Raw genomic sequence first — 23740 nt, 5'->3', positions numbered from 1 at the left:
GGAGGGAGGCGGTGGGGACCGGCGGGACGGCGGGCGCAGGTGCGCGGGCCAGGACCGCGTAGAGCGGGAAGGCGGGCCAGGCACAGGGGTTGTGGCGCGGCCGCTTCCCTGGCGTGGGGCACGGGCGTGAAGCTCTGGCAGCAGCGCCGGGCCTGGGACCCGCGGTCTCCAAGGGCTCGCTCTTAGGATCGGGTCCCTTCCTGCTGCTGCAGGGGCGGCCGGGGAACCCCAGGCGCGGGAGTCCCGAGTAGGGAGGGGGCCGGGGGGCTGCGGGGACGGGACGGAGTCCACGTGACTCGGGGAGCGCGAGCCACGCCCAGCGCCTCGGTCCCGCGCGGCTTTCCTGTCCTGGCCGGTTTCTGCCGGTTCGATTTGCGTAGGCACCCCCTACCTCCTCCCTTCTGGCCGTGACACACCAGCCGGTGACGCCTCGGCCGCTGACCCCGCCCCGCTCCCACGTCCCGACGAGCCCACGCTCTTTCCCCTCGCGCGCAGGCCCAGCTCCCCTCTCGAGTCCCTCCGGAACGCGCCAGCGGGCGGTGTCTCTAGAGTCGCCGGCCCCGCCCCCTTCCCGGGGCGCGCGGCCCCGCCCGTTCCCGCGGCCGGTCGGGCGTGCGCGGTCCGGGCTTCCGCGCACGCCCCGCCCCCTTCTGCCTCTAGCCTATCCTGCCCGTTTGTGACGTCAGGGCTCGTCAGGCCCGCCCCGCCTGCTCCCACGGCCCGACCGATCCGCACCGGCTGCTGTTCGCGGCCCGGCCCCGCCCCGCACAGCGCGCGCCGTCCGCAGAGCCCGCGGCCGTGACGCGGGCGTGACGCGGGCGTGACGCGAGTGCCGCCGCTCCCGAGGCGCTCGCGCTGTCCCCGCCGCGCTCCGAGGCAGTCGTAGCTCGGCCCGCGTCGCCAGGCCCCGGGCCGCCCCCGGGTCCCCGCCGCCCGCCATGGACGACTACGCGGTCCTGTCGGACGCTGAGCTGGCCGCCGTGCTGCGCCAGTACAACATCCCGCACGGGCCTGTCGTGGGTACGCGGCGGCGAGCGGGCCCCCTCCCCGCGCCGCCCCCGGGCTCCCGGCCCGCGCCCCTGACCGCCCCGCGTCCCGTGTCTGGCCAGGTTCCACACGCAAGCTCTACGAAAAGAAAATCTTCGAGTACGAGACCCAGAGGCGGAGGCTCTCACCCCCGAACTCGTCCGCGTCGTCTTTCTCCTATCGGTTCTCGGGTGAGGCCCCCGCCCCAGAGCCCCACCTGGCGTCCCGTGGGGACGGGGCTTGGGCGCCACGGAGGCCGGGGTCGGGAGGGTGCAGCAGGGGCGCCGGCCGGGAGGGAGGGGCACGGGGGAAAGGAGGGGGGCCTCGGGGGCAAATGGTCCCGGCCCCCCCCCCCCCCATTCAGACTTAGACTCGGCTTCAGTGGACTCGGATATGTACGATCTGCCGAAGAAAGAGGACGCCTTACTCTACCAGAGCAAGGGTAAGGCCGCGGTGGGCCGGGCACCCAGCCACCTTTATGGCACTCCCTCAGGGACCCTGGTGTCGGGGGGGAACCTGGGATCTCGACCCCCATCACCCTCGGCAGCCCTAGAGGGGCGAAACGGTGCCACAGGCTGGCAAATGGGATTCAGATTAGGGCCACTGGGCCGAGGTGGGGCATTGCTCTCTCCTCTGCTACCCTGTCCCCCACCCCTTCCCAAGGCTACGGTGATGACTACTATGAGGAGAGCTACTTGAGCACCAGGACTTATGGGGAGCCGGAGCCTGTGGGCGCCTCGAAGGGGTTCCGCCAGCCCCCAAGTTCACTCTCAGACACAGACACCTTTCACCACCAGGTGAGCTGGCCGTTGAGCACTTGGGTGCTACCTGAGGGGGTCGTAGCTGCCTTCGGATAAAACAGGGGGGCTGCTGGGACAAATGGTGGCCCCCGTGCCTCCAGAAAGGTGTGGTCAGCAGACACCTTCCTGGTCAGGACCGTTCTTTGGGGGGCTGTCAGAACTGTTAAGAATAGAGCACTTGTGGGGTGCCTGGGCGGCTCAGTCAGTTAAGCTTCTGACTTCGGCTCAGGTCACGATGTCATGGTTTGTAGGTTTGAGCCTCCTGGTCAGGCTCTCTGCTGACAGCTCGGAGCCCGGAGGCCGCTTGGGATTCTGTGTCTCCCTCTCTCTCTGCCCCTCCCCGTCTCACGCTCTGTCTCTGTCTCCTTCAAAAATAAATAAACATTAGGGGCGCCTGAGTGGCTCAGTCCGTTTAGCGCCCAACTTCGGCTCAGGTCATAATCTCGCAGTTCGTGGGTTCGAGCCCCACGTCGGGCTCTGTGCTGACAGCGTGGAGCCTGGAGCCTGCTTCGGATTCTGTGTCTCCCTCTCTCTCTGCCCCTCCCCCTTTCGCGCGCGCTCTCTCTCTCTCTCTCTCTCTCTCTCTCTCTCTCTCTTAAAAAGAAACAAACATTAGAAAAAAATTTTAATACAAAAATGAATACACGTTAAAAGAAAAAGACTAGAGCACTTGGGACCGGCCTTCCACCCTGATCTGGGATCTAGCTTTGAGCTCTTTCTCGGAACCTCGGGGCAGAAAGTAAGGTGCAGGCAGCCAGGACGGGCGAGGAGCAAGCAACAAAGCCCTACAGACACAGGGCTCAGACCTCAGGAGGGTCCTGGGAGGGGCAGGCTCTGGGCCTTTAAGCATCGGTCAGAATAGGCCGGTTGGGAGAGTTTGGACTGAGGGAGAGGACAGGCCACGCCGACCTGCCTGCTGGTCTTTCCTGACTCTCACCTACAGGTGCGTGAGGACAGTCTTTTCTCTTCTGAAGAGGAGAGCAAGGATAGGTGAGTAGGAGGGAGGACCAGGCACTGGGTGCGATTCCAGGCCCTGGCGCCCCCCCCCCCCCCCCGCCCGGCTCACCCGCTCCCCTCTCTGCCTCAGGGAGCGCCCCGTGTATGGCCGGGACGGCGCCTACCAGAGCGTCGCGCACTACCGCCCTGTGTCCAGCGTGTCCAGAAGCTCCCTGGGCCTATCCTATTATCCCACCTCCTCCTCCGCCTCCCCCATGTCCTCCTCTCCATCTTCCCCCACTTCGTGGCTCACTCGTCGAGCTATCCGGCCGGAAAAGCAGGCCCCTGGGGCCGGTCTGGGCCAGGACCGCCAGGTCCCCCTCTGGGGCCAGCTGCTCCTGTTCCTGGTCTTTGCCGCCTTCCTGCTCTTTGTTTACTACTCCTTGCAGGCTGAGGACGGCAATCCCTTCTGGACGGAGCCCTGAGGCTCTGGCTTCGTGGCCGCCTGTTCTCAGAAGTCCTGGCTGACTGCCTTAGTAGTGTTTGCTGGGGGAGGGGGTGGGGGCTTTTCTGTGTGTTCTGGCTTGGGAGCGCCGGGCCTGGGTCCGGGCACCGCTCGCTCCCCTCGTTCTGCGGGGTAGGTGGCAGGCCCAGGCCCTCCGTGGCACGGTGGGCCTGGGCAGGCCTTCCTCTGGAGCCTTCTGGATCCTGCTTGCCTCTGACCCTTAGGGCCCAGGAGGGCAAGACTCTTCTCCCGGAGAGGAGAACATGGTTGTTGTCGTTGCATGCCTCCTGTCCGTTGTCACCTCGTTGGGGGGGGTCAGCCAAAAGCCACCCCGACTTTGTTTTCGTGGACACGCAATAAAAAGACCATTTATTTTTAACGTGTGGGCTCCTTCTGCTGGGTATGGGTCGGGCTCCCCCGGCTGGGGGCCTCCGGGGTCGACATCTGGCTTTGTCGCTTCTCCCCTTTTGCTTTGGGGTTGGGGTAGGGATCGCATGCTACCTGTAGGCGCGTTTGCGCTTTACTTGTAGGGTTCCTGATTCCTTACCCAAAGCTGCTGTAACTACTTAGGACAATAACTGCCACCACGGGGCACGGAGAGCACATTTGGGAATGCAGGCGAGGGCACGGGCACAACGCTACTTACAGAGGCTTTAACCTCGGAGAGCTGACAACGGGCCTCAGTGTCCAAGGGCAGGGACGTGGGCAGGAAAGGAGACATGTTTGTTTGCTGGGGTTTCTCCTGGAAAGCTGCTTGCTTAGTGGCATGGGAACTCACAGTACTCAAATGCCTCATCGCTTCTGGGTCTAATCCAACCCCTTACCTGGCTATATTGTTGCCTATCTCCAGGTTTTCTGCGGGGTTGGGGGGTGTTTCATAATCTTCAAAGTTGACATACATATATATACATTTTTTAAGATTTCGTACACCCAATGTGGGGCTCGAACTTACAACCCCGAGATTGAGTCACATGCTCTACTGACTGAGCCAGCCAGGTGCCCCAAAGTTTACATGTATTTTTTATTTTATTTATTGACTTATTTTTAAGAGAGAGAGAGCACAAGCCAGGGAGTGGCAGGCGGTGGGGAGGGAGAGAGAATGTTAAGCAGGCTCCACGCTCAGCATGGAGCCCGAATCAGGGCTCAATCCCACGACTGTGCGATCATGACCTGAGCCGAAATCAGGAATCGGACGTTCAACTGACTGAGCCACCCGGGTGCCTTTACATGTAGTTTTTAAAGCAAGTGCTAAGGAGCCCGAGGGCAGTAGACTGCGTGAGGCCCTGCATCCTGGTTCTGCATGCCAGCTGAGGAGGAAGGCGCAAGGGGTGGGGGTGGGGGGTGGTCCGGGCAAGCACTCCAAGCACTCAGGTGGCAAACAGAGTCCCTGGCACGGGTCCCCGACAGGTGGGGCCCTGGCATCAGTCCCTCACCTCTGACCAGCTCCTTGCTTGGGCAGTAGGACTCGGCCAGGCCTACCTCCCTGGGCACAGCACCCGCGGGCCCCTATTTATGGTACACAGTGAACTTGGGTCAGGGCTGGAACTGGGACCCCCCCCTACCCCGTGCTCCTGACCATTTCTTTTTCCTGCATGCTAGTGTTTCTCCCACGTGTGTGTGTGTGTGTGTGTGTGTGTGTGTGTGTGTTTTCTTAAAGTAACACGTGCATTTAGAATTTAGGGAACAGAATGAAAGAAATGAATGGCTTCTCATTTTCTCACCACCCCCACAGTTCAGCCTCCCTCGTTTGCTCCAAGCCACTCCCACCCCGGCTCACCCCCACCCCCGCTCCCCACCCCTCTCCCGCCAGGGCCCAGCCACTTTCGGGGAGGACTCCCCAGGCTCCCTGCCTCTGCCCCTTACCGTCCACCTAGACCCGGCTGCTCTGGGGTGGGCGGTGGGCACGGACACGAGACGGTGCCTCCTTCCTGATGACGAAGGGGCCTGATGATCAGATCAGTGAACCCATGTGAGGCCGCCAGTGCACCAAGACCCCAGAGGGGCACGATGATGCAACTCGTCTCACCCACTGATCCCCAGTCAGGTGTGTTGAGAGGAGGGACTGACCCTGCCTGGGAGGGCAGCTACCCCACGGGCACTTGGCACCCAGGCAGAGACGCGAGTGAAGCCTAGCGGACCCAACATAGGGCCTGGGGAAGTGGCGAGCTTGACGCGGTGACACTCTGGAGTGGCTGGGGCAGAGTGAAGGCACAGTGGGAGGCGAAGGGGAGCTGAGCTTGAGACATCCCAAGGAAAGGACAGAGACGGCATGGCTTCTGGACGTGATGGCCCTCTATAGGCCTCTATCTGGTGCGGGAAAGGGGGCAGGGCGACAAGGTGTGCTTGGCAACCACTGTGGTTTCTTGGATGTGAGAAGAGAGGAGAGGGAGGAGACGGTCCTACCCATGTGACTCAGTCTCCCCCTTTCCATTCATTTCTTCCCCGAGGTGACCTGCATTCACCCCCCTGTGGCCAGGTGGAGGATTGCTGAGGACTCGCACAGTCCCTAGAGAGCTCCCCCTTTGAGCCTCCTGCCCTAGGGCTCAGAGACACCCCTGTCACATGCAGTCTCGACAGCTTGGGAGGATATTGGGCCTTCCCCAGGACTCCACTTCAAGCCTGGCCCCCTGCCCCAGGGCTCTGTGGGTCCCCGCGGACTCCCATACCTTTCCCAGTGCTCTGAAGGCTCCGGGCCTCCACGTGCTATTGTGCCCCATCCCTAGCAGGCACCCGAGTGCTCTCTGCTGCTCTGGGGGCCCTGATCCTAAGGCTGTGGATGGCTCCATGGGGATCTGCTGGAGCACTGAGCTTCAAGGTCTCTACTTAGTGCTCTCTAGGACTCTGGGACTACCTCTGGGAAAGCTCCCACGGGCCCCCCTCCTGAAGTTACCTAGGGCTCCGGAGTAGCCCCACCAGGGCAGCTGGGGTTCCAGGATTCCCACTCCCAACAGTTCAGGTCATCCTCCTTCCGCCTCCAAGGGCTTGTGAGGTGGCCAGGGGCACAGTAGGGGGACAGTAGCTGCCCTCGGTCCAGGGCACAGCGGCTGTGCTGGTGCAGGGATGTCAGCCCTGCTGGGAAGGAGAGGCCCCGGCAGGCAGGGGCTGCCAGACTGGGCACAGCAGCATCCCAGGACAGGGACAGAGAGGAGGGCCCTACAAACGTGGTCTGCAAGGAGTGCTCCTGACCCTGGCCCTCCAACACGGGCCCCTGAATGTCCAGGGGAAGAGGAGGACAGCACTGGAACGACATAGGACTGGGCCTGCCTTGACACGCCCACTGTCCAGAAGCCAGCAGCTGCGGCGAGAGAGGGCAGTGGCCAGGCCACTTGGTCCCAGTGCCTCCACGAGCATAAACTACCCCAGGCCTTAAGACCGTAACGGATGGGAAAGTCGCACTACCTCCTCTCTGTTCTGGAAAACGGTGGGCCTGCCACCCTAGGCGCCCGGTGGCCAGTCCCGGGCGACACCGCCCTCTCACGGCAGGCCGCACGCAGGTGAATAAAGTCAGGCCCCACCACTTCTGCGGGGCATGCTGGCCAGGGTCCCCACAGGACAGCTCCAGAGCTGGGCTGAGCCGAGGAGGAGCCCCTGTCCCTCCCTGGATGCCACATCCTGTCCAGGCAGCTGTGACACACGCAGGGAAGCAAGGGCGAAAGATGCCAGCCTGGGGGTGGGGAACAAGCCCCGGGGGGAAGGCTCCGCACGGAGGCTAGGAGGCTACAGGACGGACCCGGCCCTGCCCAGGCAGGGGGCAGAAGGGAGCAGGACTGGGGCTCCATCCCTGCAGAGGGCTCTGGGGTAGGACGGGCGCATGGCACCGGGACTCCATCCTACGAGCGGCAAGCGGGCTGGGACCCGGTGCACTGGCAGAGTCCCGGCAGGACACCCCGGCCGCTAGGTGCTAGGAGGAGACAGGGAGGGGCAAGGCCCGGGCCCGCCACCGGGCTCACACACAGGGTGTGGAGGCCTGGTCACCTGCCCGGAGCCAGCGGGGATGGTGGCCCAGCCCCGCCGCACCCGCACCAGCGTCCAGGCCTTGCCTGCCAGGCGGGGCGCCAGGAGCAGAGGAGCGGTCCCCGCCACACGGCGACCGCAGGCTGGCCCCATCTCATCTTCTAAGTGTAGGGACGGGACCGCTGGCCACCCTAGTGGGGAGCAGCACGCCCCCCGCCCCCCATCCTTGGGGTCCTGTCCGCTCTGAGTCCAGGCAGCGCAGGGCAGGGGGAAGCTGACCAGCCCCACCCCACAGCCAGCCTCCAGCCCGCCCCAGCCACACCTCTGCACCTGGCCCTGCCTGTCGCCCTTCTGCCCCATCGCCCGCCGCCCCCATCCCCCCAAAAGAGGCTGGAAGGGGACTGGGGTGAGGAAAGGGGGGCACCCGGCCCCTCAGGGTGGGTGGGGCCGCCACTCACCCGAGCCAGCGAGGGAGTCCCAGCACCTCCACAAGGGGAACCTTAGTCCGGGGCCCCTTAGGATTCTGTGGGCCCACCCCAGCGCGTGTGGCCACATCCCGCTCCAGGGCATAGGGCCAAGGTGCTGCAGGGCAGCCCCGACCACGGAACCCCGGCGGAACCAAGGGAAAGAGGATGGGGTGGCCGCTAAGACAGGGCCAGCGAGCACGCAGAGCAGAGCGACAGGTGCCCGCCACAGGCACCTCCCGTGCGCTCAGCGCTCTGCAGCTCTGGACGGTCTCCTCCCGCTCCCGCTCCCGCTCCCGCTCGGGTGGGTGTGGGGGAGTGGGCCCATGGCAAGTGCAGACGGGTCCCCCAGAGGGTGGGGTCTCCTCCCCCGGGGCAGGTGCATCCAGGGGAGGGCCGTCCCGAGCTGGGGCCGCTGTGCTGTGCGGCTCGGAGGTGGGGCTGGCTTCCGCCGCCTCTAGCGCTCCCCACGGGCTCCCCACGGGCCGGGCCGTGTCTCTCAGCAGGTCTCCAGGAGCCCGGCCAGGCCACTGGCGGTGGCGGAGGGGACGGGGCTGAGCAAACCACTGAGCCACGCGTGGGGTGGGGGGTTGCCCTTGAGCCGGCACAGCTGCTGAGGACCGGCCGGGCACAGACGTCCTCGGGCAGAGACGGTGAGGTGCAGGGATGGGCACCGAAGGTGGGTGGGCAGGTGAGCGGGCGCAGGATCTGGCTGCCGGGGGCTGCGCCCACCCACAGGGCCGGCCACCAGGGGGAGCGCCTGCGCGGCCCCGTGAGGGAAAGGGAAGACTCCGCGCCCCCCCGCCCCCCCCCCCCACCGCCGCCGCCGCCGCCACCACCACCGCCACCACCGCCACCACCACCAGGGGCAGGAGGCCTCCGAGGGAAGAGGGAAGGCCGGGCCCTCCTTGCTGTTCCTCCTGCCGGGGCCGAGGGACGGGAAAGCCGTTCAGCTCAGACACACGCCAGGGAGCTGGCGACGACGCCGGTCAGATGGCCCCGGCGTGTGGGGCCACACTGGGCCTGTGGGTCTCCGGGGGGCCGTCTTCAGGACCAAGCCACCCGACACGCTGGCCGGGGGATGTCCCCAGGAGCCACGACCACAGTCCCCGAGGTCAGGCCCAGCAAGCAACGCCCTGGTCTCTGCTGCTGCTCCCGGGACACGGCCCCGCTGCCCCGAGACCCTCTGTCCTCGGGTTCAAAAAGCACACGGCGGCCGCCCCCTTCCCGCCCCCCCCCCCCCCCCCCGCACGGTGCCACGAGCTGCACCACGGGGCCTGGCCCTGCGCGGCAGCAACGGCCAACGGGAAAGGCCCGGCCCACAGAACCGGCGTGACACACAGAGCTCGTGAGCATGTCAGAGCGTGTCAGAGCGAGCTCATCTCTGAGGCCCAGCCAGGAAGGACGGGGTGGGCACTTCCCCAGGGAAACCAGATGCTGCTGGCCTCCTGTGGCCACAGTGGGAGCTCCTTCCTGGATTGACAGCTGCACCCCGCCCCTCCCCCACCGCAAGCCTGCCACCACCTGGGCCACCAGAGTCCAGCACGGGGCCACCCGGCTACCCGAACCATCACTGAGGAGGGGCCCGCTCCTCTCCACTCCCTGCCCTCACCCGCTTGCCAGCCGCCCGGCGGAGGGCAGGGGGCAGAAGGGAGGGCACGCCTGTGTGTGGAGAGAGGTCACCCCTGCCTGCCTCACGGGGCAGCTGCCCCCGGCCCCGGGGAAGGAGAGGATGCGGGGGCGCCCGGGGACTGAGGCGCCCGGGCGGGAGCACCGGCGGTCCGGAGCCTCCTGCTCTCAGGCCTGGGCAGGACTCAGCACGCTGGCAACGGTGCTGACCGGCTGCCGTGACGACAGACAGCTGCCCGCCCCTGTGCCGGGACGGCCGCCAGGGCTGCACGCTGCCCTGCAAAGGGCAGAAAGCGCCCCTCTTGGGCTGCGTGGGCCGCCCGGGAACCCGGTCCCATATTCTTCTTCCTGTCTCTGGCTCTTTGTGCGTTTTGTCTGCAAGCCTTTAAAGACGAAGAGCCACCCTCTGCCCATACACATGCGGGCCCTGCCTGCCTTGGTCACCGGGCCGGAACGTGCCACCCCCCCTTTAGACAAAGGACGTGTTCCTGAGGGGCCCTGTGAGACCAGGACGCCCGCACCCAGGTTCAGGAGCCAGGACGCTCCTCCTGTGTCGTCCCCTCCAGCACTGCTCCAGGTGGACCCGTGTGACCTAGAAGGACACAGCAGAGGGGAGGGAACAAGAACACAGACATGAAGTTGTAAAACGGCTGAGGCTTCAATCTCGGGGCCCCTCTCTTCTCTCTCTCCACCCCCCTCTGCCCCCTCGCTCTCTGTCTCTTTCTGTCTCCCGTCTGTCACATCGCTGGCTCTGGGAAGCCCTGCCCTGTGCTGCCCTATGGAGGGGCCCCACGGGGGAGGCACCGGGGCCCCGCCACAGCCACGGGAGCCAGCTTGGATGCAGGGCCCGCTCGACAGGCAGACCGGGTGGCTTGGGCCCTAGCTGATGCCTGGACTGCGGCCTGTGAGCCACCTTGAGCCAGAGCCCCCCAACCGAGCCCTCTAGGAGCCTGTCCTCAGACAGTGTGGAGGTCAGAACACAGGGATTAGTGGTGGCAGGGGTACGTCGGGGTAACTCGGTGTGCAGCAATGGGTGAGGAATACAAGGAAGCGGTCCAGCAGGAAAGCGCCACGACCCGGTAGCTGGGGGCAGGGGGAGCAGGGAGGACGAGAGGCAGAGGCTAGTCCGTTTGATCCCACGGCCACAACACGCTCGTGTGCCACGTCGCAGAGCCGCTCGGGTATTTACGTGGAGAAAGCCTCTCTGAGTAAGTCTGGAGCAAAGGAACCCACGAGAAGCCCCGGAAGCCATTAGGAAGAGCCTGGAAAGCCCGATGACACAGAAACTAAACGCGTCTGCCCGGCCTGAACAAACCCAAAACCACAGTCAAGAGACAAGTGACAGTGCAGCGCGGGGAAAGATTAGCAAGACGTGACTCAGGCCTCGTAGCATCAACCTATCGAGAGAGCTTGAAGCGGTCCAGCAGGAAAAGCGCCAAGACCCGGTAGCTAGAGGCAGGGGGCGCGAGCAGGGAGAAGGAAAGGCAGAGGCTACACCCTTCGACCCCACGGCCAGAACCCGCTCGTGCGCCACCCTGCAGAGCTGCTCATTCTGGAGACAAATGGCGGCCAGTGCCGGGCACTGCATTGCCCCCACCAGCCGGGGACAAGCCACCGCGGAGTCAAACCAACAGCGACCACCAAAGAGACCGGCCCTGGTGGGTGGGTGGCGGTCGTGGCGCCGGGTGCCGAGCAGCTCCGGGCGGCACCGCCGGGGCCCCGGGAGGCCATGTTGCTGGAGAAAGGCAGTGGCTTCCCAGCAGCTAGAGGGCCGACGGCACCCACGGACCAGACGACTGGCAGGGCCGGTCCCGGGCAGACGACCCCCTTGCCCGTCTGCACGCTCCCCCCAGATCCACGTTCTCGGTCTCAGGGCCCAGGGTCCTCCCCCGGCCCCGAGCTCAGGGTGCGGCTCTGTCCTCTGCCTCATCCGAGGGTTCTTTGCATCCCCACTGCCGGGCCCCACTCTGATCTCCGCCCCTCTCTCTCCTACGTGTCCGGACCTATCCGCTCCGGTCTGGGACTTGCCGGGCGCCTGTACAAACCCGACAGACACCTTCTCCCCGCCCGGGCTGTGGACGGTGCCCTCCAGACAAACCGGGGCAGGAAACGCTGACTGCCCCTCGTTGGGAAGTCCCCGAATCCTCGAGGGCTAGCAGCCTCCTGGCGTTTCCCAGGCCCGTGGGGACCCGGCCAAGGGGCCATGCCCAGGTAGGGAGGGCACGGGGCACGCACACACCTAGGAGTGAGTCTCAGGTCTCCGCAGCAGTGCTCCTCACAGAGGGGGTCCCAGACCCAGACCCGTGGTGGTGGCAGCAGCGTCAGCCCGGAGCTTGTTAGAGTCACAAGTTCTCAGGCCCCACCGCAGATCTGCAAGATCAGAGACCCCGGGGTGGAGTCCGGCGTCGCCAGGTTGAACAAGCCCTCCAGGTGTTCCCACGCGGCCGTCCAGCGTGAGAACCACGGGGACGGATGGTTCCTGATGGCACCCACTTGTAGAGAAGCCACGAGCTTTCTCTGCCTCTGCGGGGCCGCCCTTGCTTGTGACCTCCCCAGGTGACAGGCAGGGACAACCACAGGTGGTCCTGGAGAGCAGGGTGACTCGGGCAGGCCTCTCTCCCAGGGGGGCCACACCTGTCAAGTGGCGTGGGAAAGACTTTGTTACCTTCCTGCCGTCCTCACCTGCAGGAGCCTGGAGAGCTCCCCTGGCCAACACCACACTCGCGGGTACGGGCACCAGCTCTGCCCACCTTTTCCCGGGTAGCGGGTACTAGGCCTGTGTGTGTGTGGAGGTGGGATCCATGCTTTACAGAGAACTGTCCCAGACGCACGCAGGGCCGCTGGAACACACAGCGCGCCGGGCAAGGAAGGGGCGGAGGGGGGGGGGGAGAGTGGGGCGGGGGTGCCGCGATCCGGTCCCCGGGAGGCTGGATGCGCCCCGGACCGCACAGCAAGGCCGCTCTCCGAGGCCAGGGCGGGGAGGGGCTGCAGACGCGGTGACCATGCCCTTGGTCATCCCGGTGGGGCCGCCGCCCCCTTCTCCCCTCACTAGGCCCCCGGGGGCCCCGATACACTGGCCCTGGCCGTCTAGAGGGCCAGACACCGTCAGGTCGGCCTCGCCCCGGCGGAACGCACAGGTCCCCAGGCCTCGGGGAACGGAGACTCTGGCAGGGGCCAGGACCCGGAGAGGCGGGGAGCGGAGCCCAGGGACGGAGGGCGGTGTCCAGAAGGCCGGGGCGTCGTCCGCGCACGCCGCGCCCACCCTCACCGCCCCGGCACCGGTCTCCTCCTGTCCCTCAGCGCGCCACAGGAAGCCCCGCCCCACAGGTCGCGGGGCACCGCCTTCCTGCCCACCCCTTCCGGCTAGCTCCGCCAATGCCCCAGCTCGGCTCAGGACGGGGCCGCTCCCAGGCCGCCCGCGGAAGCCCCGGCCCCGCGGCCTGACGGACGTGTCCCCTGCCCAATCAAAACAAGCCGGTCTCCTGCGCGCCCCTCTGGGCTCGGCTCCCGCGCGCTCCTTTCTAGCGGTCGGGCCCGGTGGGCCGCGCGACGCCTAGACGTCCCGGCGGGACGAGCGGGACGTCTGCGTGCAGAGTCGCGCAAGTCGTCGTGTCCGTCCACGCCAAGCCCTGCTTGTGTGCTTTCGGCTGGAACTTGGATCTTGAAGTAACGGACCTCACGGGGAGTTCCGGAGAAGCGCCAGGGCGCCTCCCGCAGTTCCCTGGGACCGGCAGGGTGCACATCTAGTGCAATCGCACACCCGGCTTTGGCACTGCTGCCGTCCGAGAGCTGCTCCGTGTGTGCCGCACCCGCGTGTGCGGCCGCGCGTAGCTCTGCACTTTCGCCACGCGTGTAGATTCGGGCGACTCCCACGGGCATCCGCGTCCAGTTGGTTCCCTCCCAAGGACCCCTCCTGTTAACCTTTCGTAACCACAGCCTCCTCCCCTCTGCTCCCTCCCACCCCGCGACCACCAGTGTTGTGTGCTCGCTCGTGTACAAGTTGGTCATTTGAGCACTTCGGTAAATGGAACCATGCGGTATGCAGTAGGTCTCAGTGACGCGGGGTGGGCTTTTTTCCCTTCACTCTCATAATGCCCTTGAGATCCATCCAGATGGTCGCGTGTATCCATAGTCAGTTCTTCCTTCGTATTGCTAGCTACGGTCCTTGGTGTGGATCGACCGGTTGCTTCAAACATTCACCCGCTGAAGGACACGCTGCTCGTCCCCAGTCCTAGGCTGCTGCAGATACCCCCGCTATGGACATTCACGTACATGTTTTCGCGTGATCCTAAGCTTCTGTTTCTTTGGCCTAAATGCCCAAGAGTGCAATTGCTGGGTCCTATGGACATGGATGTTTAGCTTTAAATATTTCATTTAATTTTAGGGTATTTATTTAAGTACTCTCTATACCGAACGTGGGGCTCCAACCCACCACCCCAAGATCAAGGGTTGCACGCTCTTCCCACCGAGCCAGCCAGGCGCCCCTGGATGTTTAGCTTTAGGAGAAAGTGCCCACTTGCGGTCCACCCTGGCTGTTACCATTTTCCATTAGCACCCTGCACAGTTTTAGAGCGCATCGTTGAACATTTTTACAAAGCAACATTATATTAAGCAAGATTGTTAACAATTTTGTCTCTCTCTTCTACATATAGTCTTCTAATGCAATCACCAACATAGTCATTTACAGAGTTTTACAAAGCATATACCCTGGGGCGGGGGCGGGGGCGGGGGAGCGGGCAGGGAAAAACAAAAATGAATAAAAATAAAAAGCATACATCCTATATATTTAATTGTGATTTTCTCTTACTTACTTAGCAATAGGTCTTTGAAAACCTTCCATGTCACTAAACAAATGTCTAGCTCATCTCTCTTCTGGCTGCGTGGTATCTGATGCATGTACTGTATGTATGTACTATATGCAGCTACTATAATTTACATAATGAATCCCCAACTGGATGGTACGTTTACCTTTCCTCTTCTCTCTGCCATTGGCATTAGCACCGCAAGTACCAACCGTGAACGTGTGTCAGCCTCCCTCTAGGATAATTACCTCTAAGTGAAATTGACAGGTCAAAACCTATGGGCGTTTGAAATGTCAATAGATACTAAGAGATGGCCTTCCCGACAGAAAGACCCCACTGGTGGTACACTAGGGCTGTTAGTTCTTTGTTACCTATGTTGCAAATATTTTGCCCCCAGTATGTCTTTTGTCTTCAAGGACAAGGCTTGCCGGTTTGGGCAGTCAAGAAGATATACATTTTTTTTTTTTAAGTTTTTATTTTACTTTTATTTTCACTTATTTTCTTTGAAAAATTTTAACGCGATTTATTTCTGAGAGACAGAGACAGAGAACAAGCAGGGGAGGGGCGGAGAGAGAGAGGGAGACACACAATCTGAAGCAGGCTCCAGGCTCGGAGCTGTCAGCCCGGAGCCCCACACGGGTCGAACCCACGAATCGTGAGTGAGATGGTGACCTGAGCCGAAGTCGGACGCTCCACCGACTGAGCCACCCAGGCACCCCAATTTTTAATTATTTTCCATGTTTGTTTATTTTTGAGAGAGAGGGAGAACGCGAGTGGGGGAGGGGCAGAGAGAGGGAGTCAAGAGGATCCAAACCGGACTCTATGCTGACAGCACAGAGCCCCATGTGGGGCTAGAACTCACAAACCGTGAGATCATGACCTGAACCCAAGTCGGAGGCTTACCCGAATGAGCCACCCAGGCGCCCCTAAAGTTTTTGTTTTTAAGTCATCCCTACACCCCCCCCCCGGGGCTCCAACTTCACACCCTGAGGTCAGGAGTCACATGCTCTACAGACTGAGCCAGCCAGGCGCCCCAAAGTTACACATCTTTATACCACCAAGGGTATTAAACTGTCAATTGGCGATTTCTGGGTTGCGTATCGTGGGCACGAAGGCCTCCTCCCACGTGTGATGACAGTAAGGAGACTCGGGGTGGCATTGGTGAGCCTGTTGCCAAGTCCTCGGTGACCCGGGCTGGTAGGTTGACCCGCTGGGCCAATGGCTGTGGCCCTGGGCGCCGGTCACATGATGCAGTGCTGCCTAGGCTGGGGGCTGGGGGCGGTGCCACTCTGACAGCCAGCCTCTGCCCTCCAGGGATGCCAGTCCAGCGAATACGGAATGAGAAACACGCATAGGTTGCGCGCGGGTAAGCAAGAGAAATCCCGGGGAAGAGGACGCAGAGCAAATGCAAAGTCAGGGGTGGGTGAGCAGGGATGCGCTAGGGCCGTGGGGAGGAGCTCCCGGGGTAGGGAGGAGCTCCCGGGGTGGGGAGGAGCTCCCGGGGTGGGGTTCCCAGGTGCCAGGAGCAAATGGCTTTCAGAAGGTCAGAGGGCAGAACCGAGACCCCACCTAAAACCCGTGTTGGTGAAGGGTGACCCCCGCGGGACAAAGGCAGGATGGTGCTATCAGGAGAAGTGGGTCTGAGGGAGCGGGGACCAACGCCCCCCTGACTCCAGTCCTAGCAGCTGCGAACAGGGAGGGGCTGCCTTCCCCCCACCCCTAGCTGCAGGCTGAGAGAGGAACCGCTCCCCCTGCATCGTCGTGGTACTGCTGGGCTCCGGGCGGGCCGAGCACATCCACCCTCCCTGGAAGGGTAGCTCACCCCAGGCTTCCGGCCCAGGACCCCCAGAGGCCCAGCGGGACACGTGTCAGCAACCTCGACTTGAAGACACGGCCCACCTTGGTGGAGAACCGGCAGGCCTGTCGAAGACAGGACTGGCCCTGTGGACCTTCCCAGGGTGCAACTCTCAGAGGCCAGAGGACATCATTTGCGGTCATGGCCTTGCGTGCTTGCGGTGTGCCTCGGCTCCTCCCATCCCGCAGCCCTAGCAGCCTGTTCGCGGCGTGATCCCCATTCACGGCTTCTTCCGCACCACTAGCTGGCAAGTGGCCCAGGCGGGGTGTGGATCAAGGACGTCGGGCTCAAGCCAGATCCCCTTCTGTGGGGCTGTGCTCTACGGCGCGGTTCGCTCCCTCACTTGGAGGTCCCCGGGGAACGTGTGGCACACTCAGCATGTCCTGGAGGCTTGAGAGGTGAGCCCAGGTGGCCATCCCCCACGGAAGCCTCCTGGGGCCAGCACACAGCAAAGGGGGCAGGGTGAGAAAGAGAGCCGCCTTCCCCTCTTGTGCTTAACCGGGGCAGGGCGGGGGGGGGGGGGGGACTTCAAAACCCAGACTGGCATTACCTTTGATTTCTCAGGAGATCAGAGAGTGGCGCTCGTGGATATCTACGCGTTGTTTGCGTTATTGTGATAGAAAGCTACTCCACCTCCCCAAGTCTTCAATGGCCTGTGAGACACAACAAAATAAAAACACAGAAGAGGGAATCGAACAGATAAGAATAATTTTAAAAGCCCAGGCACGGGGCACCTGGGCGGCTCAATCACTAGAGCACGCAACTCTGTGTCTCGGGGTTGCGAGTTCCAGCCCCGCGTTGGGCACACAGAGGTTCCTTAAAAGAAAAAAAAAAGCACCCAGGCAATTTTGAAAAAGAACTGTCGAAGTCGGGCGCCTGGGTGGCTAAGTCTGTTAAGTGTCTGACTTTGGCTCAGGTCATGATCTCTCGGTTCGTGAGTTTGAGCCCCACGTCGGGCTTTGTGCTGATGGCTCAGAGCCTGGAGCATAGATTCTGTGTCTCCCTCTCTCTCTGCCCCTCCCCTGCTCATGCTCTTTCTCGGTCTCTCTAAAATAGACATGAAAAAGCGTAGGAGTCACAAAACATAGCCTTTGGAATAAAATCCGTCAACAGACGGATGAAACCACAAACAGATGCCACTGAAGAAAGAATTACTGACCTGGAAGATGGTCCTCAGAAATCATCTCCTGCCCCATATCCCCTCGTGGTGGATAAGGTTGCTTCCGCCTTCCCTGAGAAATTGTGGCAGCCCCTCCTCAGAGATCCGGGCTCTGCCTCTTCCAGGCCCCTCATCCTGGCGTCTAGGTGTCTGCTCAGCCCGACCTCTTCCCCGCTTCCCCTCGCCTTAGGGACGGCAGCTTTCTGCCATACGATCTGTTTCTTCGGCCCTCCGGGCCCTGAGCCACCAAATGCTCGTATTCGATTTCGTCTGCTGAGAAACCGTGTCTATTTCTCGTCTCCTTCTCCTGCCCGACTGCTACAGAGTCGGACCTGGGAGTGCTCTCAGAAGAGGGGCCCGCCAAGTGGGGATGTGGGGATGGGTGTGGTCGCGCCCTTGGGCCCCAGGGCAGGGCTCGGGCTCCCTGCCAATGGGAACTGGGCGCGTACGTAGCACCCGTGCTCTGCGGGGACCTCTTCCTTCATCAGGCTGTCACCTGCAGTGAACCGGGATGAAGGGCCACCTGCGGGAAGCCCTGAGGAGCCGGCGTGGCTGCTGTACTGTCACGGCGGTAAGGACGGCTCTGAAGACCGTGGTGTGGTGATCCCGGAGCGCGCAGAGAAAACAATGGCAACTTTAGTTCCAGTCACAGCACGACACGCACAGAACTCCCCCGACAGCCCTAAAAATTCCCTTCCTTCCGTACCTGCAAGGGTTCCTCGTGGTGAAAATTAAGCACAAGTTTATCGGTGCGGGTTACAGAATCCCAAAGTCCACTGAATTCCCAGCCTCTCTCTGTTCCTCGTGTGAAAGGTATGGCCGTGGTTGGAGGAGTGTGGCCCGGAAACCTGGAACTGGGACGTCTGCTCGGCCTCAGTCGAAGCTGAGAGTCGGGATGCCACCAGCCCCTCTGAGCCCCCCATTGTGGTTCAAGTAGCTGCCCCGTGTCTAAGGGACTGGTGTCCCGTCGCCAGAAGAATGTGTCATTATCTCGTGTGGGCTTGGTCCCTTGTAATGCAATTCATGTTGTCCTTGAGATCCTGGGCAACATCCCGCTTGCCATTCAGCCCATATGTAGGGTGCAGTCACAGTATGCCCCACGGCTAAGTCTGAACCATGAGGAAATAGCTCATGTGTCAATAAAAATTCCCAGATGTAACTGGTATCTAACAGATTAATCCTATTTGAACATTTGTGGGAATGGATTCTCAGGCTACCAGGCTAAGGAGGTGAGCTAAGGCACTCACTGGGGTAGATTCACTGATAGTGATGTACTTACTAAATGTTACTGATGGAATGTGTAGCACTTGCAGTTCGTAAGAAATACAGGCCCGTGCTTGTTTGGTTGACTGAACTTGGACTCACTGGTGGCCTGTAGTTGATCGCTTTCAATGCCAGGACTCTCTTGGCATGAGGTGGAGAAGGGAATCTAAAGTGTTACGAGAAAAAAACCCCAAGTGTTAGAGAGAGAACAACTTGGCAAGTGTTAGAGAGAGAAGTTCACGTTGGATCTGAACACCCCACACCCTATGTTCCACAGGATGGTCCAGAAGCAGCTCCTTTCAGTGAAGCTTTGAGAGAACCATTAGAGTAGGAACAGTTGCATCTTAGAAAAGCTCTGGAAAGATCACCATGGGGGCCCCTGGCTGGCTCAGTTGATAAAGAATGCAACTGTTGACCTCTGGGTAGTTAGTTTACCACATTGGGTGTGGAGCCTCGTTAAGAAAAAAAAAAAAAAAAAAGATCAGGCCCCTGGATAGCCCAGTCGGTTAAGTATCCGACACTTGATTTTGGCTTAGGTCAGGATCTTCAAGGTTTGTACATTCGAGCCCTGCATTGGGTTCTGTGCTGACAGTGCAGAGCCTGCTTGAGATTCTCTCTTTCTCTGTCTGGCCCTCCCCTGCGCTCTCTCTTCTCTCTTAAAAATAAATAAACATTTTTTAGAAAAGAAAAAAGAAAACGAATGAAATAAAACAGGCCAAGTGCTACAGCATGTTTGATATATAGAACTCTAAATGCTCCAGGTATGGGAGCCAAAAATCTGCCTTGAGCTGCTCCAGTGGAGTCACAGACTCTCACCCCGTTTCGAGACCCAGAGTCCCTTCATGGACCGGGAGGTGGGTCCCCTGAGACACACACTGCACCATTGCTCCGTGGAAACCACAAAGGGATCTGCAGGCCTGTACTCAAGTGACAGGTTGTCCCGGAGAACAGGTGTGCTTGAGCAAGCAGGCCTCCCTCCTTGGCAGGCCACACCTATCAAGTGACGTGGGAAAGGCTTTGTTACCTTTCTCCTGTCCCTACCTCCAGAAGTGTGGACAGTTCTGGGATTTACTGAGATCGCTGGTAACTTAAGCACTAACTCTGCCCACCTCTCTTGGATCCTATTCTTGTTGGGGGATTGGGGGGCTTATTGTGAACCATCTCAGGGGCACACTTTCGATGTGCTGGAACACAGTGGGCAGGGAAAGGAGTGTGTTGAGGCGTGGGGGTGTGCCACAATCTGGGCCCTGGGAGGACGGAAGCGTCCAGAACTGCACCGCAAGGCTGCCCTCAAAGGCTAGGAGTGGGGCACAGCCGGAGAAGGAATGACAGTGCTCCTTTGCCACCCTTGGTGCGGTTATAGCCTCTGTCTCCAAGTCACCCTGGGGAGCATAACGTCTCTTTTCTCTGCCTGGTCAGGGTGGGCGAGGTGGGCCCAAAGGTGTACACGGGGTCTGTCATGCCCTGGATCATGAGGGAGGCTTCTCCTTGCCCTTTCTCCAGCGAGAGGGCGCAGCTCTGCCACTTGTCTTAGACGAACCGGGAAACTGCGCATGGCTTACAGCAAAGGCAGCTCTGGAATCTTCGGTTAATACGGGGGGCGGGGTGGTGGTGCGGAGGCGGGGCGAGCCTGCCGCTCCGCCGACAAAGGGACGTGGACCTAGGCTCCAGCACAGCATGTGCCATGGGGTCCTGGAGCTCAGAGGGAGGCTCGGGGGGAGGGGGGGGTGCGTATCCCAGCCCCGTGACCCCGGGAACACGCAAGCAGCCACAGTAAGCCACATTCAGGGGTACTTTCCTTCTTTCAACCCCGGGAGTATATGGCGTTCATAGTCACGGCAAAGCCTCGGGGAAGAGTTCTACACCCAAGATGGCCGGCCGGAAACAGGCTTCTCGCGCCGATGTGGCGAGGCCAGATTGGCTAGCTGGCCGCCCGCCTTTGAACGCTCAGCTGTGTCCCGGTTCAGCTCTGGAGCGGAGCCCCGCCCGCACGCAGGCGCACAAAGCTGCTGCATCTATGGTCCGGAAGTGTGACAGAGCGTCCACCCGCTCTGGCCAGGACTCTATGGTTCCTATGCGCGAAGATCGGCCGCCTATATAAGGCATGCGCAGGCGTGGGAGCGCCTCTTTTCCTTCGGCGCGGTGAGTAGTCGTGGTTCTGGAGTTGTGCGTTGTCCTTGCTGGTTCTCTGTCCCGGTTTGAGGCCTGTCCGCGTCTTCTGTTCCGACTTTGTCTGTTTCGTTGCAGCCACAGAAGATCTTGGTGTCGCCATGGGCCGCCGCCCCGCCCGGTGGTGAGTGCCAAATCCGTGCAATTTCGCTGATGTGAAAAATGGAGGGAGAACTGTACTTCAACGCTAAAATTAACCGTGGGGTGGGGCCTCCGGGGCACCTTTTCTATATTGCGAACGGACTCCACGTTTTTACTGATATTCCGGGTCGCTTGGGGATTTCGTTTACACTGTCTGTTTCTTTTAAAGTTCAGGCCTTTCTTAAGCGTTTCTTCTGTTTTGTTGGGGTGCCAGGTTTACCTTGGCCTGCGTGTGTTCCGCCACTTACGGGCTGAAATCGACGGCCGCCTTACATCTACTCTCCGTCCTGGAAATTAGCCACCTTTTCAGACTCGATACCCTCTCAGGGCCTTTGTGTGCCATCCCCATCTTATTTCCGGGCGACATGCCCGTTCGGCCTCGGTCGCCAAGGGCCGCCCTGACCAGAGGGCTCAGCCACCTCGTGTGCCCTGCAGGGGGCGTCAGAATCTTTTCACATGTGGTTTCGAAGGCGGATTTATTGCCACGTGCCCAAAAATCAGTGGCATGAATCATGTTACTAATTAGCAAGAAATTTGCAGTGCCTTTGAGATGTTTCTCTTATTTAACTGGAAAAGTGCCTTTCCACTTGTTGACCTTATAGGAAGCATGGAACCATAATAATACGGGGTTGAGGGAGATTTTTTGCTTCTATGTTTTCTGTATGAGTGTTATCTAATTTTTGGTCACTTTGTTTTGACCGTGTTTTGCTTAGAGCCAAATTCCAGGAGTGGAGACAGCTAGAGATTGAGATGTTGCCCCCCAAGTCCCCATTCCCTGTCATCCTTTGGTCTTAATTGAAGGGAGTTCTCAGAGTGCTTATTGGGTTCACTTGTGAACTATAAACTTGGATTTCTCCCCTCCCCACAGTTACCGGTATTGTAAGAACAAGCCGTATCCAAAGTCTCGTTTCTGCAGAGGTGTCCCTGGTAAGTAGTGGGAGAGTTCCCAAACTGGTTTGGCTGCACTGACTCAGTTGCCTCCGGTGCCCCTCCCCCACATACTTATCTCCATATTTTTCAGATGCCAAGATCCGCATTTTTGACTTGGGGCGTAAGAAGGCAAAAGTGGATGAGTTCCCACTGTGTGGCCACATGGTGTCAGATGAATACGAGCAGCTCTCCTCTGAAGGTGAGGCTGGATTCCTTGTTAATCCCATCCTTTCTAACTGCTCCCCTCCCCCACCAGACCCAGAACAAACTGCACCAGATTCACCATTTAATCAAGAGTATCTGATGGCGAGCCTTTTTATGAAGTTCACCCAGTCGATACAGATGCACACTGAGGGCCAGGGACGGTTACAGTAAGTGGCTCTGTCCTATCTTGTCTCACTGCTGCCTCCCACCTGCCCCCAACCTAGCCCTGGAGGCTGCCCGAATTTGTGCCAACAAGTACATGGTGAAAAGCTGTGGCAAAGATGGTTTTCACATCCGGGTGCGGCTCCACCCTTTCCATGTCATCCGTATCAACAAGATGTTGTCCTGTGCTGGAGCTGACAGGTGAGCTGGGTCCTGGGTGTCTGTCTTTTGAGGGGTTTTCCCATAACTTGAGGCTCTTGTTTGCCTTGTTTTTTCCATCGGAACAGAGATGGTCTCTCGTACGGGACTCCCCCATAATAAAGCCAAGTTAAAGGTTCCCAAAACAAAAGGTATCACGACTAAGTCTTAGACTCTGGGTGACAGGTGGAGGGAGGTGCTTCTGAGGGAGAGGCTTTAATCCTGATGATACCCATCTGCCAGCAAGCAGGTAGCTGAAGCAGCCACCAGTTGGAAGGCTTTCAGCTGAGCCCAATGACACCTTGTAGGGGCTGCCTAGTCTTTTCAGGTTTTCCATTTTCTGCAGCCAATTAAGCCGACTGTGCTCTTTTCCCATGGGGCCCAGTGTGCAATGGCTGCGAACAGCAGCCTCCTTGGTAGTGTATGCAGCCTGTTGGTTGTACGGGTTGCCCTAAGGGACCTTGGAGACAGTTTTTGTTCCAGTGGACATTGAGAGTTGGCCTCATGCTTTCTCCAATCTAGGCTCCAGACAGGTATGCGGGGTGCCTTTGGAAAGCCCCAGGGCACAGTGGCCAGGGTCCACATTGGCCAAGTCATCATGTCCATCCGTACCAAGTTGCAGAACAAGGAGCATGTGATTGAGGCCCTGCGTAGGGCCAAGTTCAAGTTCCCTGGCCGCCAGAAGGTAAGTTGTGCCGAAACCTTGGTCCTGCTTTACTTGCCCCGGTCAGTGTCCAGGTTTCCTGATTTCGTTATTTTCATCTTCCCATAGATCCACATTTCCAAGAAGTGGGGCTTTACTAAGTTTAACGCGGACGAATTTGAAGACATGGTGGCTGAAAAGCGGCTCATCCCAGATGGCTGTGGGGTCAAATACATCCCTAATCGTGGCCCCTTGGACAAATGGCGGGCTCTGCACTCATGAGAACCTCAGCACAGCCCTTCCCCATTCATGCCCACCAATAAATCCTGCTTCCTGTCTATTTGTCTTTGCATCTGGATTCAATGGTGGTGGGCTGGGAGGGGGACTCGAGAGTCACTACCTTGTCTTTTCGGAAGAAAGTTGACGAGCTGGCCAAGGCCAGCAAGGAGACAGACCTAGCGACATGGCCTGGGACCAGCATCCTCTCAATTGTCCGGTTGGGACTTGGACTTGGACTTGGACCTGCCTAGATCAGAAGCCTATCAATTCAGGTTTTCCCTGCCAAGTTCATGCTGTGATTAGTCCAGTATAGTCCAGTGGATGCTGCCTTAGTAAAGTGCCCTGCCCAGTGATGAAATAGGGCTGGTGGCCTAAGGTTGACCTCTGGCTGCTTGTGGAATCTTTCCCCACGGGTCCCAGACCAGTAACATCACTGGAAACAGAAAGAAGTGAATCAGACCAGGCATGGTTCCAGCCATGTTTTAACCAGCACTCGAGGAGACCCGGTTCTCCAGTTAGCCCTTGAATAGTTTTCCTGTGTTGGGAGTTGTCCAGCTTTGACCCACACCATCCACCGCTCCTGTGGCCTCATTTCTGGGTCCCTCCTCACCACCCTGGCCA

General features: G+C 60.4%; 2 protein-coding genes, 2 long non-coding RNA genes and 1 other non-coding gene across 10 annotated transcripts; 4 read left to right on the top strand and 1 right to left on the bottom strand.

Moving 5' to 3' along the window:
- The first annotated feature begins 730 nt into the window (after nucleotides 1–730).
- EMD (emerin) lies at nucleotides 731–3646 on the top strand. The gene is made up of 6 exons (XM_019437757.2): nucleotides 731–1020; nucleotides 1110–1217; nucleotides 1391–1468; nucleotides 1690–1823; nucleotides 2770–2816; nucleotides 2914–3646. Exons 1-6 carry the CDS (start codon nucleotides 939–941, stop codon nucleotides 3245–3247), a joined length of 783 nt encoding a protein of 260 aa, XP_019293302.2. The 5' UTR covers nucleotides 731–938; the 3' UTR covers nucleotides 3248–3646.
- Nucleotides 3647–14837: 11191 nt separating this feature from the next.
- Nucleotides 14838–20415, bottom strand: LOC128773808 (uncharacterized). Of its 5 annotated transcripts, XR_008418199.1 has the most exons (3): nucleotides 17131–17240; nucleotides 16723–16787; nucleotides 14838–16624 (listed from the first exon to the last, which is right to left on the bottom strand). It is a non-coding gene; the product is annotated as an uncharacterized LOC128773808 (long non-coding RNA). The 5 variants fall into 5 exon arrangements; XR_008418200.1 differs by lacking the exons at nucleotides 16723–16787; nucleotides 17131–17240 and adding an exon at nucleotides 18410–20415; XR_008418198.1 differs by lacking the exons at nucleotides 16723–16787; nucleotides 17131–17240 and adding an exon at nucleotides 17837–17950.
- LOC128773809 (uncharacterized) lies at nucleotides 17644–17904 on the top strand. Its single transcript, XR_008418201.1, has 2 exons — nucleotides 17644–17727; nucleotides 17844–17904. It is a non-coding gene; the product is annotated as an uncharacterized LOC128773809 (long non-coding RNA).
- A 127-nt stretch (nucleotides 20416–20542) lies between the features above and the next one.
- On the top strand, nucleotides 20543–23180 carry RPL10 (ribosomal protein L10). 2 transcript variants are annotated; one of them, XM_019439717.2, is made up of 6 exons: nucleotides 20543–20686; nucleotides 21572–21630; nucleotides 21725–21832; nucleotides 22062–22200; nucleotides 22720–22882; nucleotides 22970–23180. In XM_019439717.2, exons 1-6 carry the CDS (start codon nucleotides 20664–20666, stop codon nucleotides 23120–23122), a joined length of 645 nt encoding a protein of 214 aa, XP_019295262.1. In that variant the 5' UTR covers nucleotides 20543–20663; the 3' UTR covers nucleotides 23123–23180. The 2 variants fall into 2 exon arrangements, with proteins under 2 accessions (XP_019295262.1, XP_019295263.1); XM_019439718.2 differs by lacking the exon at nucleotides 22970–23180 and having other exon boundaries at nucleotides 22731–22839.
- On the top strand, nucleotides 22538–22670 carry LOC128773998 (small nucleolar RNA SNORA70). Its single transcript, XR_008418478.1, has one exon. It is a non-coding gene; the product is annotated as a small nucleolar RNA SNORA70 (small nucleolar RNA).
- Nucleotides 23181–23740: the final 560 nt, after the last annotated feature.

This window comes from Panthera pardus, unplaced genomic scaffold (genome assembly GCF_024362965.1).
Source record: "Panthera pardus isolate Hobbes unplaced genomic scaffold, ASM2436296v1 HiC_scaffold_27, whole genome shotgun sequence".
NCBI classification, from domain to species: domain Eukaryota; kingdom Metazoa; phylum Chordata; class Mammalia; order Carnivora; family Felidae; genus Panthera; species Panthera pardus.
This window is presented reverse-complemented; position numbering and strand designations above follow the sequence as displayed.

What these genes read in the sequence shown, in the direction of transcription:
- EMD (XM_019437757.2), top strand. Translation starts at nt 939, where the DNA reads ATGGACGACTACGCGGTCCTGTCGGACGCTGAGCTGGCCGCCGTGCTG. An exon ending in CCCGCACGGGCCTGTCGTGG is followed by an intron (nt 1,021 to 1,109) that starts GTACGCGGCGGC and finishes GTGTCTGGCCAG; the next exon opens with GTTCCACACGCAAGCTCTAC. An exon ending in CAGACACCTTTCACCACCAG is followed by an intron (nt 1,824 to 2,769) that starts GTGAGCTGGCCG and finishes TCTCACCTACAG; the next exon opens with GTGCGTGAGGACAGTCTTTT.
- RPL10 (XM_019439717.2), top strand. Translation starts at nt 20,664, where the DNA reads ATGGGCCGCCGCCCCGCCCGGTG. An exon ending in GGCCGCCGCCCCGCCCGGTG is followed by an intron (nt 20,687 to 21,571) that starts GTGAGTGCCAAA and finishes CCCTCCCCACAG; the next exon opens with TTACCGGTATTGTAAGAACA. An exon ending in TTTCTGCAGAGGTGTCCCTG is followed by an intron (nt 21,631 to 21,724) that starts GTAAGTAGTGGG and finishes CATATTTTTCAG; the next exon opens with ATGCCAAGATCCGCATTTTT.